General features: G+C 37.6%; 1 protein-coding gene across 3 annotated transcripts in view; it reads right to left on the reverse strand.

The window, feature by feature from the left end:
• ulk4 (unc-51 like kinase 4) overlaps positions 1-15,914 on the reverse strand; it is a 283,773-nt gene that overhangs the window by 2,463 nt on the left and 265,396 nt on the right. For all 3 annotated transcript variants that reach the window (XM_067449187.1, XM_067449185.1, XM_067449186.1), the window contains one exon: positions 5,541-5,626. In XM_067449187.1, the coding sequence (XP_067305288.1) occupies positions 5,541-5,626 (86 nt within the window). The remainder of the gene's footprint in view (positions 1-5,540; positions 5,627-15,914) is intronic.

The following is a 15,914-nucleotide window of genomic DNA, read 5'->3' on the forward strand; positions in this document are numbered from 1 at the left end:
GATCGGATGTGGAAAAATTGGATTTTTGTGTTTTCACGTGCGCAACAAATTCTGATCTATGTCAGATGTGATTTAAAAAAAGTGCCAGTGTAAACGCAGCCCAAGTGTTGCACATTGTACTGTTCTAACAGTCTAGTAAACATGAAACCCACTCACAACCCACTTTACCATAATGGTCAGACAAACATAATCTACATATTCTCGAGTGAAACAAGCAATTACGTTGGACATTGACGGGATAATGCAGTGGGCGTTCTATATTAGAAAGGGAGACATATGTGAATGCAAGTGTGTGAATGCATCTTACTGTGGAGAAGATGAAAATGTTATCCCAGAAATCGGGCCATATCTTTTCAGAGCTCTACCTGCTGCTTGTTACATTCACACGCACTGAAGACCAGCAGTGTCTCAAGAACAACATTGTAACAAACACATTAAAGGAATATTCCTAGTTCAACTCAAAGGGTTAGTTGGGTGTGTAAATGATGCCAGATGTTTCGTTATTGGGTGAACTAATAATGAAACATCTGGCATCATTTACACACCCTCATGTTAAACTCGCAAGACTTGTTCATCTTCAAAACACAAGTAAAGGTATTTTTACTGAAACCTAAGAGATTTCAGTTCCTCCACTGGAAGTCCACTCAACCAAAATGTTCATGCTTCGAAAAGTAAAGACATCACAAAAGAAATCCTTATATCAGCGGCTGAAGAGACATGATCAACAGATTTATTTGATGCTTTTGTTCACATTATACACATTTTATTGACAAGCTCAAGTGTACTTGATGGAAATGGATGAACTTTCAATGGAGGGACAAGATTTCACAATTTCATTTGTGTTCTGAAAATATATATATGGAATATATATATATATATATATATATATATATATATATATATATATATATATATATATATATATATATATATATATATACACTGGTTAGGCATAACATTATGACAACTAGGGCTACATGATAAAAAAACGTGCATTGCGATCATTTGTATTTCAATATATATATATATACAGTCTTGTTCAAAATAATAGCAGTACAATGTGACTAACCAGAATAATCAAGGTTTTTAGTATATTTTTTATTGCTACGTGGCAAACAAGTTACCAGTAGGTTCAGTAGATTCTCAGAAAACAAACAAGACCCAGCATTCATGATATGCACGCTCTTAAGGCTGTGCAATTGGGCAATTAGTTGAAAGGGGTGTGTTCAAAAAAATAGCAGTGTGGCATTCAATCACTGAGGTCATCAATTTTGTGAAGAAACAGGTGTGAATCAGGTGGCCCCTATTTAAGGATGAAGCCAACACTTGTTGAACATGCATTTGAAAGCTGAGGAAAATGGGTCGTTCAAGACATTGTTCAGAAGAACAGCGTACTTTGATTAAAAAGTTGATTAGAGAGGGGAAAACCTATAAAGAGGTGCAAAAAATGATAGGCTGTTCAGCTAAAATGATCTCCAATGCCTTAAAATGGAGAGCAAAACCAGAGAGACGTGGAAGAAAACGAAAGACAACCATCAAAATGGATAGAAGAATAACCAGAATGGCAAAGGCTCAGCCAATGATCACCTCCAGGATGATCAAAGACAGTCTGGAGTTACCTGTAAGTACTGTGACAGTTAGAAGACGTCTGTGTGAAGCTAATCTATTTTCAAGAATCCCCCGCAAAGTCCCTCTGTTAAAAAAAGGCATGTGCAGAAGAGGTTACAATTTGCCAAAGAACACATCAACTGGCCTAAAGAGAAATGGAGGAACATTTTGTGGACTGATGAGAGTAAAATTGTTCTTTTTGGGTCCAAGGGCCACAGGCAGTTTGTGAGACGACCCCCAAACTCTGAATTCAAGCCACAGTACACAGTGAAGACAGTGAAGCATGGAGGTGCAAGCATCATGATATGGGCATGTTTCTCCTACTATGGTGTTGGGCCTATTTATCGCATACCAGGGATCATGGATCAGTTTGCATATGTTAAAATACTTGAAGAGGTCATGTTGCCCTATGCTGAAGAGGACATGCCCTTGAAATGGTTGTTTCAACAAGACAATGACCCAAAACACACTAGTAAACTGGCAAAGTCTTGGTTCCAAACCAACAAAATTAATGTTATGGAGTGGCCAGCCCAATCTCCAGACCTTAATCCAATTGAGAACTTGTGGGGTGATATCAAAAATGCTGTTTCTGAAGCAAACCCAAGAAATGTGAATGAATTGTGGAATGTTGTTAAAGAATCATGGAGTGGAATAACAGCTGAGAGGTGCCACAAGTTGGTTGACTCCATGCCACACAGATGTCAAGCAGTTTTAAAAAACTGTGGTCATACAACTAAATATTAGTTTAGTGATTCACAGGATTGCTAAATCCCAGAAAAAAAAATGTTTGTACAAAATAGTTTTGAGTTTGTACAGTCAAAGGTAGACACTGCTATTTTTTTGAACACACCCCTTTCAACTAATTGCCCAATTGCACAGCCTTAAGAGCGTGCATATCATGAATGCTGGGTCTCATTTGTTTTCTGACAATCTACTGAACCTACTGGTAACTTGTTTGCCACGTAGCAATAAAAAATATACTAAAAACCTTGATTATTCTGGTTAGTCACATTGTACTGCTATTATTTTGAACAATACTGAACTATATATATAGCGATATAAAAACTATTTCACCAGATGATTTGAATAGATCTATCTGAAAAGTATGACTCCGTGTAGAATAATTGGGGTGATTTTTTAGGGGAGTGAATCTGCATAGAAGTAAAAACTAATTACAAGCATAGATAAATACAATAGAAGAAAAAGATCTTTTGAAATAAGCAGGTCAAGAATTGTTGATTTGTATAAAGCCGGGAAACGTTACAAAATACAAAACCATCTCTAAAAGTCTGGATGTCCATCAGTCCACAGTTAGAGAAATTGTCTACAAATGGAGAGAGTTTGGCACTATTGCTTCTCTCCCAAGGAGTGGCCGTCCACCAAAAATGACAACAAGAGTTCAGCGCAGAATACTCAGAGAGGTAAAAAAGAACCCTAGAGTGTCTGCTAAAGACTTACAGAAATCACTGTCACAGTGCAGTATCTCTGTGCACACATCGACTATAGGCTAAGTAAAACACTGGCCAAGATTGGTGTTCATTGGAGGACTCCACGGAGGAAGCCACTGCTGTCTAAAAAACAAAACATTGCTGCATGTTTAATATTCGCAAAAAGGCACTTGGACAGTCCACAGAACTTCTGGCAAAACATTTTGTGGACTGATTAAACAAAAATTATTGTTTGGGAGGAACACAGCGTCATGCGTGGAGGTAAAATGGAAAATCTCACCAACATCAACACCTCATCCCCTGCTAAAAAGAGGAAGGATGCTGCGACAGGACAATGACCCAAATGGTTTCAGAAGAACAAAATACACTGGAGTGGCCAAGTCAAAGTCCTGACTTGAACCCCATTGAGATGCTGTGGCATGACCTCAAGACAGCGATTCATGCCAGACATCCCAGGAATCTGACTGAACTGCAGCTGTTTTCTAAAGAGGAATGGTCCAAGATTGATCCTGATCGATGTGCCAGACTGATCTACAGCTACAGGAAGCGTCTGGGTTGAAGTTATTGCTGCTAAAAGGACGGGCAACCAGATATTAAATGTGATGGTTCAGTAACTTATTCCTCCCCCTTCTGGCATTGTTTGCATGTTCTCCTCATTAAGCATATGAAAACCTATACATGTTTGGGTGGCTTTAGTTAAAGCAGACACTGTTTTTTTCATTTGTGTCATTTTGACAAAGATCCGATCACATTTGATGGTGATTTTATGCAGAAATTCCAAAGGCTTCAGATACTTTTTCATGCCACTGCATATATAAATAACACACACACTATATCGCCAGAAATATTGGGACACCCCTCCAAATCATTGAATTCAGGTGTTTCCATCACTTCCATGACCAAATGTGTATAAAATCAAGCACCTAGGCGTGCAGATGCTTGTACAATCATTTGTGAAAGAATGGGTCCCTCTCAGGAGCTCAGTGAATTCAAGCGTGGAGCCGTGATAGGTGTCCACCTGTGCATTCGTGAAATTCCCTCACTACTAAATATTCCAAGGTCAACTGTTAGTGGTATTATAACAAAGTGGAAGAACAACAGCAACTCAGCCTTGAAGTGGTAGGCCACGTAAAATCACAAAGCGGGGTCAGCGCATGCTGAGGCTCACAGTGCGTAGAAGTCGGCAGCTTTCTGCAGAGTCTATAGCTACAGACAGGAGAACGGTTCTTGACTGACTGCATTGAACTGTACTGGACTCACTGTACTGAAATCGTTTTAGGTCATCTTGTAAGTCTTTGGCAGTAAATTAAGAGTTTTTCTCAGTTGCTCTGATCAAAAATGTTATTCCTCTTAACGATATTGTGCTTTTTCTTCAAAACCCTCAAAGGTTTTCTGATAAAAGAAATTTAAAACTTATGAATAAGGACGCCAGCTGTGTCTCTAAGAACTTTGAGTGTTTTGGAAATCTTCTTGAAGCCATAGACCTTCTAATGTAATAAAACAATTTGTTCTCTATAACTTTCTGTGAGAGCTCTTTTCACTTGACCTTATTTGCGGCTCAACTTTAACACAAGCGAAATCATTTTTATAGAGTTTTCAAAGGCGTAATTGTGTTTGAATAAGGGTTGCAATGTTTCCAGAAACTTTCCAGAATTTTTACTTTTTTTCTTTTAGGATAAAATTTAGTTTGAAAGTGTTCAGGCTCTTTCCGACCCTAGTTAACAACATTTTGGACCATACCATACACATTATTAACTTAAAAACAGCAGTATTAAATAATTTATGACAGCTTTATTACAATAAAAAAATCCTATAACTCAAAAGCACTACATTGTGCATTATCACTTTTAACTTGCCACTAAATTGTTAGCGATGCCATAATTACTGTTAAAAAATTATTTATAAGAGCTTACATTTGTGAATTATTACAATCTACATTTTTCAACTTAGGAGCACATCTGCTGTATCACATCTTTTGTGTCAAAACCTCACTTTGGGCTTCACTGTAACCCAGATTTTTTGCTTTCTAAAAAAAAGAAAAAGGAAACGATCTTTGCAGTAACCAACATTATGCTGCTGTTAAGTGCTAATGACTGAACCTACACTGAATCATACCTTTCTTTAAAATAAGGTTCAATTCAACCTCCTAGAGCGTTCCGCATATTTCAGTGATGTCGTCATTCAGTAACCCATTGTTTTCAATATTTTGTCTCTGGTTTGCCAAGAACCCAATATTGCTGAAGCTTTGCCTCCCAAGCCCGGCTGGGTTACTTCAAAGGGATGCCTTCTCATTTCAGCAGAAGGAAGAGGAGGGGGTCTCAGGCAGCCACAATAGTCCTGTATCAATCTGTGGGTGAGGCCTGAGCTCAAGGAAGCTCTCATCAGAGCCTCCGACATGAATGGATCAAAGATGAGGGTCGCACTGAGAGACTCGACCGGGGGCCCAATGTGGTGCTGACAAGGAGCCGGTGTCGATTTACTCACCGAGCAGGCAGCGCCAGTTTCTGCAGCACGTGAACCAGGATCTGTCCTTCCGAAGAACCCCAACAGGAGCTGCCAACCGCACTCATCTGTACAGGAAGAAGATAAAATGTACCTTAGAAAAAAGGCTCACAGATGGTACACTGTCATATGGCGTCAAAAAGAAGCAGCATGAAACCTATTTAGTCACTTTAACATGCACCACAAGCTCCGTTCTATCATAACAGACTGAAAATAGCATGAATGGTAACCCGCGCGACACTCAAGTACTTTGCCGCCGATTTGACGTGTCTGTTTTTAGAATTAGCGGCTCTCGTACTTCAGTGTGACAGACTACAATGTCATCTCTGTGGCGCCTCGCAGATGAGATGATTCATCTGAGTGAATGAGGGTCAGTGAAAGCCTCCTCTGATGAACAGCACAGGACAGACACTTCATCTCTTTAAGAGCGCTCAGTGAATCCTGCTCCTCATGCTGACAGACGTATAGAGAGGCGATGGGTGGAGCTTGCTCCCCTCGCAGAACGTAATGGGTGGGGCTACAAGGTCAAACCACACCCTAATCATACCATAACCCTATTGTTAAACATAACCCCACCTATCATGTCCAGAGAGGTGGAGCTGGACATCATTTGGCTCTGCAGTGAGCACCACTTGGTTGTACACTATCAATCAATCAATCAATCAATCAATCAAATCAACTTTATTTATATAGCACTTTTACAATGATGATTGTTTCAAAGCAGCTTCACAGTGTCAAACAGGACAATATTGCAACAAAATTAGATTCGGTTCTGGAGAAAACAGTGATGTTATCAGCTTATTTTGATTTATCATAGAGTGACAATGTTGGCAGATCAGTTTTATAGTTTATAGAATTAATTAAGACCTAATTAATTAATTTTATTTGTATAATTAGTTGAATAACTTAGATCATAATTTTAGTGTCCCCAACTGAGCAAGCCAAGCCAAAGGCGACAGTGGCAAGGAACCAAAACTCCATCAGGGCGTGATGGAGAAAAATAAACCTTGGGAGAAACCAGACTCAGTCGGGGTGTCAGTTCTCCTCTGGCCTATTAACACACCGTGTATGATTATTATTCTGGCAACCTTACAGGTCAGAAATCATATTAGATCGGAATATTCAAAATTTCAGGGTATCACAGAAGAGACGGGTTTATTGAGGATGGCGCGTCGATTACACAAGAGTATACACACTAAGATATAAGGAAGGCCTTTTGTAACTTTTTCCTTTATAACTCACATACTACTAAAAATCTACCTGCCGTCTTTTGCTATAAGGAACATATATGTGTAAAGTCAGAATGATTGTCACATGCTTTACACTCATTATAGTCACCGGGGTTTGGAGACTATCCCACTGTTTTTGACCACAGGCTGGGAAACGCCTAGAATGGATGGCCAGTCCATCGTAAGGTGCTCTCTCTCTCTCTCAATCTCTCTCTCTCTCTCTCTCTCTCTCTCTCTCTCTCTCTCTCTCTCTCTCTCTCTCTCTCTCTCTCTCTCTCTCTCTCTCTCTCTCTCTCTCTCTCAAATATGGTTTGCTATCTTTGTGGGGACTCCCTAGCCTGGATGCCAGCCGAACTTAGCCCCGCCCACACATTTTTTAGGTGGGTCGGTTCGGTCTGGGCTCGCTCCAGAGGAGTAATTATCCCCGAACAGAAACTGTTTGAACCAATGAAATCATCAGGGCGGCCTTTAGACAATGACGGACAGATGATCAACAGTAACGTCGTCATCACGTCATTAAAGGGGCTTGGATTATACTTGTTCAAATCTTAAACGGAGAGCATGTTTGTATATGCATTCACCTTCACTATTTCTCTCAGAAATGATCATGTTGGGTAAGTACTCTGTGTATCATTCAATTCTTTTATTTTTTTACAACACCGGCAAAGATTGTTTATTCCAGCGTGCGTGCAGACAGGGTTGCCAAATTTTTACTACTACTACTAACCCAAAACAATAGCTTCTCGGAGGGGTTCTCCGGAAAAAAATGTGTTTGGGGGGTAAAATGTGTGTGTTATTTGGCAAGGTTGCCTGCTAACATTTACACTCATGGGTCTATATCACATAATAGTCGCTTCAACCTGTGGGAAAAAAAAAAACGCAGACTTGGCAACACAGTGCAGTTGAGCTCTGTTGACATTTGACAACTAATGCGTCGCTTCGTTGCTCTGATTGGTTGTAGCTCTATCCAATCGAGGTCTTTCCTGGTTCGGTTGAAACACGCCTCATAATCAGCCCAATGGAGCAGAATCAGACTCATATTCTGACTAGAACTGAGTATGACCACGTCAGGCTAGGGACTCCCCATAGATGTAATGGTTTTTATACTGTACAAACTTAATTTTCAGTCACTTTACACTTACCCTACCCATCACACAAAATTTAACATTTTCACAAAAACTTATTCTGTATGATTTATAAGCTTGGTTCCTCGTGGAACCAAAAAAGGTCAAGGATTCAAAATATTGCTATCTTTGTAGAGTAATTTTGTCCCCATAATATAGGTTTTTTTAGGACCACACACATGAAAACTTTTTTTCATGCTTTATGGGGACATTCCATATTAAACTGTATTCTATTCCAACATAAATTAGGGTGTTTTATTCTCATTGTGTGTAAATGTATGTTTAACTGATACTGACACTCCTTTAAATCTGCATTGTTTTCTGAAAGATAAATAGTGCTCTAGTTTATTATGTAATGTGAGAAAGCCTAAATGCATATCATTTTTTCAAGAACACCTTGACTTTAGTTTAACCTACCAAGTGCCATATTAGAGCATAAATTATGGCAGTTAATCTTAATTGAACACGTTCCCTTAATCTAACATGTTCGATCACTTTATCCACTTTTGACAAAAAGTTCCTTTCGGAGCCTGTATGCCGGCAACAAAAGCTGCTAGGAAAAGACTATACAGATATACAGATTCACCTAGAGCTGATGTGAAACTGAGACTCATGTTCAGACTCTACGCTGAAGTTCCTGAACAGACTGGGATCAACTGGCACTTCAGAAGTTTGTCTTAGGTGTTTATGTCTCACACACTCTTTCATGCTGAGCCACATCTAAGCGAGGAGCCCACAGATCGTGATGGCTCGTTCAAAAAAATGCTCCCTTTACTTCCAAAACAACGGGGAAATACACAACAGGATGACAGCTGGTGCACAAAAGCACTGTCTGAAGAACTAATACTATCTGAAATAACTCCTGTGACACTAAGGGACAAATCTCCTTTTTTTGGTTACATTTCAAAGAAGCCCTTGATGGAAGAATAGGGTAACACCACTGAGTGAGTCCATGATAAGAAGAGTGGCGGAAGCTTTATAACGTGTCTGAGGAGTCTGATGTCTCTCACGCCTGTGCTCTTTATCTCTGATGTCATCACCCCAGCCCGCCTGCCCACCTCAATGTGCACCCGTTACTAGGCAACAGGGTTATGTACCCGGCTGAACATGTCATTTTGTCTTTATTTCCTAGATTTCCTTGTTACCCAATACACAAGACACTACGTATTCACCTATTTATATTAAATAATCAAACACATGTGGTTAGCAACTGATTGTTCTTCAATAGGGCTAATAGACAGATAAGTATATGATAAGTACATATATTTTTTAACATTGTTATAAATTCATTCAGTCATTCATTCACTCATACATGAGGTCATCACATTGACTATTGGTAATATGGACTTTAAGCAACAGCCACTGATGGAACGGCAACGGTGTTCTGGCGTTCTAGTGTGCATGCGCGACTTTAACCGCTACTTTGTGACGTTCTACTGTAACCGTCTACTACGGGAGAACAGTTGATTTGCCGTAGTTATTAATACGTGACAGATTAGATAAGTAAATATAGTTATGTGGCATTTTAATTGTACCTATGTATAATTTAATGCCAAAAGCAACAATTTCCTTGCTTTTTAAATGACATGTTTCTTTATATTTTGTCAAATGATGTTAAATGATCCATTTGTCTCTTTATTGTTGCTTAGTCATTTTTGCGTTCTTTGGCTACGGCAGTTAACTGTTTACTTCCAATCGCTGTTGCCGTTCCATCAGTGACTGTTGTTTAACGTCCCTAATGTCTAGTGCACTTCACAAAGTGAAGCAAATTGATTCAAAATGCTTACACTACATTAGACATTTTGCATTTGTAAGCATTTTGAACGCCAAGAGGCGTTACACTTTTTCCGTAAATTGAACACGGAAGGAGATCTGCTGGAAACTAGATAATTTACTTCATAAAGTTTTAAATATAGATATTTGTCTTACACAAATGCATCAATTCGCTTCAGAAGGACTTTATTAACCCCCTGGAGCCGTGTGGAGCAGTTATATCACGGACAGATGCACTTTTATGGAGTAACTGGTACAGCCATTATAAAGCTTGGATTAGCCAGGACTTTTTTAATATAAATCAGTTTGTATTTGTCTGAAGAAGAATGTCATATACGACTTGAGAGTGAGTAAATCATGGGATAATTCATGTTTGGAGGGGAACTAACCCTTTCAGTCTCATCTAAAAACCAATTCACTTTGGTTGAAGATTAACTCTGACATAAGAGATGGCCGCATGTTTTTATATGATGTTTAAACTTCTGTCATCATTTACTCGCTCTCGTGTTGTTCCTAACCTGTACGAGTTCATTTCTTTTATTGAACACAAAATAATATATTTTGAAGAATGTTGTTAACTGGACAGTTGAAGGTAGATATTAATTTCCTAAGAAAAAAAAAGAAAAAAAACCTTTAACACTAGATAAAACAAAACAACAAAAAAACATTTTAAATACACAACACGCACGCACGCACACACACACAGTATTGTGCAAAAAGACCATTGCTTTTTTTGTTTCTTGTTGAGATGATCAGTGAATGCCTGCGATTTTCTTTTCAAAAAAAGTATTCTTAAACATGTTTCTTAAAATATTTGTGAAGGAAATATTGTATAGCATTGTACATAGCAACATTCTTACAAACTTCTTAGAATTTAACTTATGAAATGTCTTTTTTCTCAAGATTGTTGTTGTTGTTGTTGTTGTGAACTTAGACCCAGAACCTCGTTTTGTCAAATATTTCCATTACACAAAGCATTAAAATAAGCTCATAATAAGCTCATAAGTATGTCGATATATAACATTTCAGGTACAATATTATGATTTTTCTTCTTGATTTTTTATATTCATTCTTTAGATTTTCCATCCCTTGATTATACCATCATCTTTAAATGTTTTGTTTGATTACAAATTATACAAAACAAAACAAAACAAAACAAAACAACAACAACAAAACAGTATATACCAGCCCTCCAACATAGTATAGACCAAATCCCCTTCCTTTTGCCAGGAATTAATTTGAAAAGCCATATGACTCACAAACAAGCTCTCCAAGGAAAGCCCTCAAATGTCCACCAGACAGCGGATGAGGAGAATGTTTTGGAACAGTCACCTAGAAGGAACTGCTTTAAATAGCTGCTGAAATGGTTTCTCAGCAGCTGCTAGACTCACAGCCCCTCTGTGTAATTCACTGTGCCCAACGTGCCTGAAGCAGTCTGACTCAATGCAAGACGCTATGTTGGCCTTCATTCCTCGGAGTTGGACACAGAATCTTGCATCTCAGATGCAAAAGGTTGCAGTATGACATGAACAATGGAAGCTGACAAGATAGTGAGTGAAAGAGTAATAGAGACAAGGGCAGTGGGAAAATATAACGAGACAGAGAGAGAGAGAGATGGAGGAAGTAAAAGAAATGTTATATGCATCTGTGAGAGCTTGAAACACCTCTGCTTTTTATGACTGTCATCAGCATTCAAATTGACAGCAATTTGCAGCATCAAATAATTGGCAAATTAAAGAAATATAAGTTAAGGTCAAAATACAGTTTTTGTGGTAGAAATCTTGATTACTACAATAATTAATTTCCACTTGCCCCTTATTTAAAATAAATAAATAAATAAATAAATAAATAAATAAATAATATATATATATATATATATATATATATATATATATATATATATATATATATATATATATATATATATATATATATATATATATATACATACACACACACAATGAAACACAAAGTGATTCGTGCTAATCTGTTAATGTTGAAACACATAAAAAACATGAAAACATGAAAAGTATAGCCATAAGACATAGCCAAAACAATATGCATGTTGATATGATTTAAAGGGATAGTTCACCCAAACAGGAAACTTCTGTCATCATTTACTCACCCTCATGTTCCTCCAAACCTGTATGAGTTTCTTTGTTTTGCTGAATACAAAAGAAGATATTTAGAAAAATGTTTGTAACAAAGCCTAGAAAACAACCATTCACTACCATAGTAAGTAACTTTTTTTTTTATGGAGAGATGAGTCAAATAATGTGTGCTTATCAACATTTTGCCACAAATGAAGTTGATTTAACTTAACATTGAACCCTAAATATTACTTTAATGCAACATGAGAAAGAGTGACTTGCTGCCATTGCAAACATGCAAATAAGCAGTGATGTGATACATTTATACTGTTTGCAAGTAATATTTATATTTTAATACATTTATTTTCTTTTCCATTTACAGAATTTTCTCTCACTTATGACACAACGCTGCCCAGCCATTGACAGAATATTCCATGTTTTCAGTTTTCATTACACATCTTCCTAGAGAATACAGAATCAAAACACAGCAGAAGAAGAACCAGCAGCAGAAACAAGGGATAGAAGCTTTGCTAATGCACATCAAATAGCATATAAATCAAAACTAATGTTCGGGGCGGCAGTGGCTCAGTGGTTCATGTAGGTTGTCTAAAAACCGAAAGGTTCTGCTCCCGACGAGCTGGATGGCGCCTTACATGGCTGACATCGCCGTCGGTGTATGAATGGGTGAATGTGAGGCAAAATGTAAAGCGCTTTGGATGGCCATAGGGTCTGGTAAAAGCGCTATATAAATGCAGTCCATTTATAATGTTCAGAAAATGTCCATAAAGAGGTATAGGATGTGAAGTTTTGGTCATTATTCTGAATCCAATGCAGACATAATCTGACAAAAAGGGAATTCTCAGCATTATGTTCGAAACTTTACACATATCTAAGGGTTGGTAAAAAAAAAAAAATTCCATGCTAGACTAAAACATTTTTTTAAATATTTTTTTTTAAAGCAGAGGCTCTGTCCTTTCTTTTGATATATTGCATGTTCAGATATTCATATGACAACATTTTCTGGGGCCATGTCAATTTTGTGAAAATGATTAATATATATATATATATATATATATTTTTTTTTTTAGCAACATAAAAGAAAACAAAAGCTGGCAGTTAAAAGGGTAAACAATAAACCACAACCTAACACTCTTGGGTCAATTCCACACATTTGACCTTGTTCTAGTTTATGTCTTGGGTTTTTATTTTATTCATATTATTTTAATTGACTGAAAAGTTTCTAAGCCAGGTAACTATGTTCTTTAAATATCGGTTAATATTAGTTAATGAACAGGGAACCAACATGAAAAAACAACAAACTATTGAATCTGACATAACTAAAAGTTAATAAATGCTGTAAAATGCTGCTTAATGTTAGTTCAGAAAGTTCAATAAGGCCCTGTTTATACTAGCCTGATGTGGTCATACTCATTTCTAGTCAGAATATGAGTCTGAAACTGCTCCATTTGGGCTGTGATTATGGGGCGTGTTTCAACCGAACTAGAAAAGACATCAACTGGATAGACCTACAACCAATCAGAGCAAGGAAGCGACGCATTAGTTGTCAAATGTCAACAGAGCTCAACTGCACTGTGTTGCCAAGTCTGCGGTTTTCCTGCGGGTTGTTTTCCATGTCTGCGGGTTGAAGCGACCTCAATTATATGATATATAAACCCAGGAATGCGAATTTTAGCGGGCAACCGTGCCAAAATAACACATTTTACCCCGTCCCCCCCAAGTAAATCACGCGACCGTCACACGCAAATCTTTGAAAGTACGGTAACCGTTACATCGTTGAAATTCTTTTTGTCGTAAATAAACTGCAGTTCGCGCCATTCATTCACACAGACACGCAGGAATCGTATTTTTGCTGTTTACTATTCACCGACACTAGTCTATATCACCAGATGCGTTCTCATGAACCCAAAATAGTTCGAGTTGCCTGAAACGGATGCACATTTTTGAAAGACAGCATAGGAAGAGAAGAAATAATGTATTTTTAATGTCTGATATTCCTCAAATGTCCTTCTAGTGGGGGGGGGGGGGGGGGGGGGTGCTTTTGATCTTGATTCAGTATCAGTTTATATCTAGTATATATACTGTACATAATAATATGTCTGTTTTGGCACTAGTTTAAACATTTCTTGGGTCAAATTATATGTGCCATTCCTTAATATTCACTTGTGACTGCTTATATAAGTATCATTATTCATTAAAAAGATTAGGATGCAAGTTATTTAAGTTTGAAATTTCACATTTAAAGAAATCTAGTGTTTGATCATCATATCTAAATATTTATTAGAATGCAAAGACTGCAATATATTTTTGAGCAACTAGATTAGATACATGTATATTTATTAAAGAGCCATAAGGCACCTAATGGCATTACAAATAAACATTAATATTTTTTAGCCACAAAATGACTCTAATTTGCCTCTTTGAATTGGAATTTTCTATTTTAATATTAATTACTACACTAATTGTAATATAAATTTTAGAAGAAATACAAATATTAGAAGAAAAATATTTTAAGTGGTCATTTATTGACAATAATTGTTGCACAAATCGTATTTAGTACCAAAAGATCTCCTCAAAATATTCAATAAATATAATTTAATGAGTATGAGTGTGACCTATTAGTAAGGAATACCTGAGGGCTAAATACAAGAATAACATTAATGTTAACAATGTTGAATCTCTATCACTCTCCATAATAAAACGATCCTGTAAATATGGCTGACTTAATAATCAATAAACACTAACACTATGCTGTACTGTTTACCAAAACTTGCAGCAAACATCTATATGGTGAAACTGTTGTGTATCCGCTTAAGCCATTTAAATTCATTGGCACGGCGCTAGAAGTATTGAGCGCTCATGGGCCACGTGACCAGCGCGCACCGCAGGGAGACGAGAGCCTGCAACTCCGCTTTTCAACGCCTCTGGCTTTAACATTATGCCACATTAGCGCCAAAATGCTATTTATTGTTTGAATTTCATTAAAACACATTTTAAAAAATTAAAGCTTATAGCTTTGTTTAATATCAAAAGCAGGTTTGGCAATTTGGCGTGAGATTGAGTTGGGCGGAGTGAGAGCGTGAGACAGAGCCTGAAAGCGTGAGTATCACGCCAGATGCGTGAGAGTTGGCAACCCTGCCCAAGACCATCTCGCAGGGCATTTGCTGAGAGAGTTTTTAGTAGGCTAGGTGACCTGAGTCAGGGCCGTCGGAATCTGTGTTTATTGCACTTTTATTTGAAGTTTATAAAAGTTTCAGTTTTTTTGTACAGCTGCTCTGGTGAAACTGGTGATGTTGTCCAGCTAATTTCATTTATCATATAGTGTCAATGCGGGCAGATTGGTAATCTAGTTAAAATGTAGGTGTCCCCAACTGTAGCAAGCCTAAATGTCAACTAGATTACCCATCTGCCCGCATTTTAGTGGATCCACTCCGCTTTTAAATGCGGTTGTATATGCAGGGTATAAGCTACGTGGCCTTTGGTCCTCTTAGCAACATAAAAGATAATACTTTTCAATAAAATTTTGAATAGTTTACGTATACAGAAAGTGAGCAAAGAGTGATTTCTTAATGACTGAAGCTGTCAATCACTCTGCAGATCACGTTGTAATAACCTTTGATATTCTTTAGAGCGTGGACAGCACGGGATTGTTTGAAAGCAGATAACCATCATTGGGTACCGAACTGAGTCGAAATTGTCTTAGCTATTGGACCCGCAGTCCGCCTGTGCTTATTGATTCCCGACTTGCACCGCAAATGACCATTTAAATATAATTCAACCAGTTGGTTACATCAAATATTAGTGGGTCACCTGTTGAGTACCCGTCCATTTGGAGAACTCCGCATTAGCCTTTATAAACATTTTGTTTTTTTGTTTTTTTTCGTTTTTGTTTTTTAGTAAAAATGCTGTACTTATTTAAAGAACCAGTTTTTGATTTACCCTTGCACTGCAAACAAGCTGAGATAGTGTACAGAATGTGCTCAGAAATTAATTTAAGAGTCATATTTACTCCCGCCATTTAACCACGCTTCACTGGGCAGAAATCACATCGAATCAACACCCGCCACGGGCCTTCTCGTGCTTTGTTTTAATTAAGTTTAAGCCAGTGGATCCTCAAATTGT

This window comes from Pseudorasbora parva, chromosome 7 (assembly GCF_024679245.1).
Source record: "Pseudorasbora parva isolate DD20220531a chromosome 7, ASM2467924v1, whole genome shotgun sequence".
Taxonomy (NCBI): Eukaryota; Metazoa; Chordata; class Actinopteri; order Cypriniformes; family Gobionidae; genus Pseudorasbora; species Pseudorasbora parva.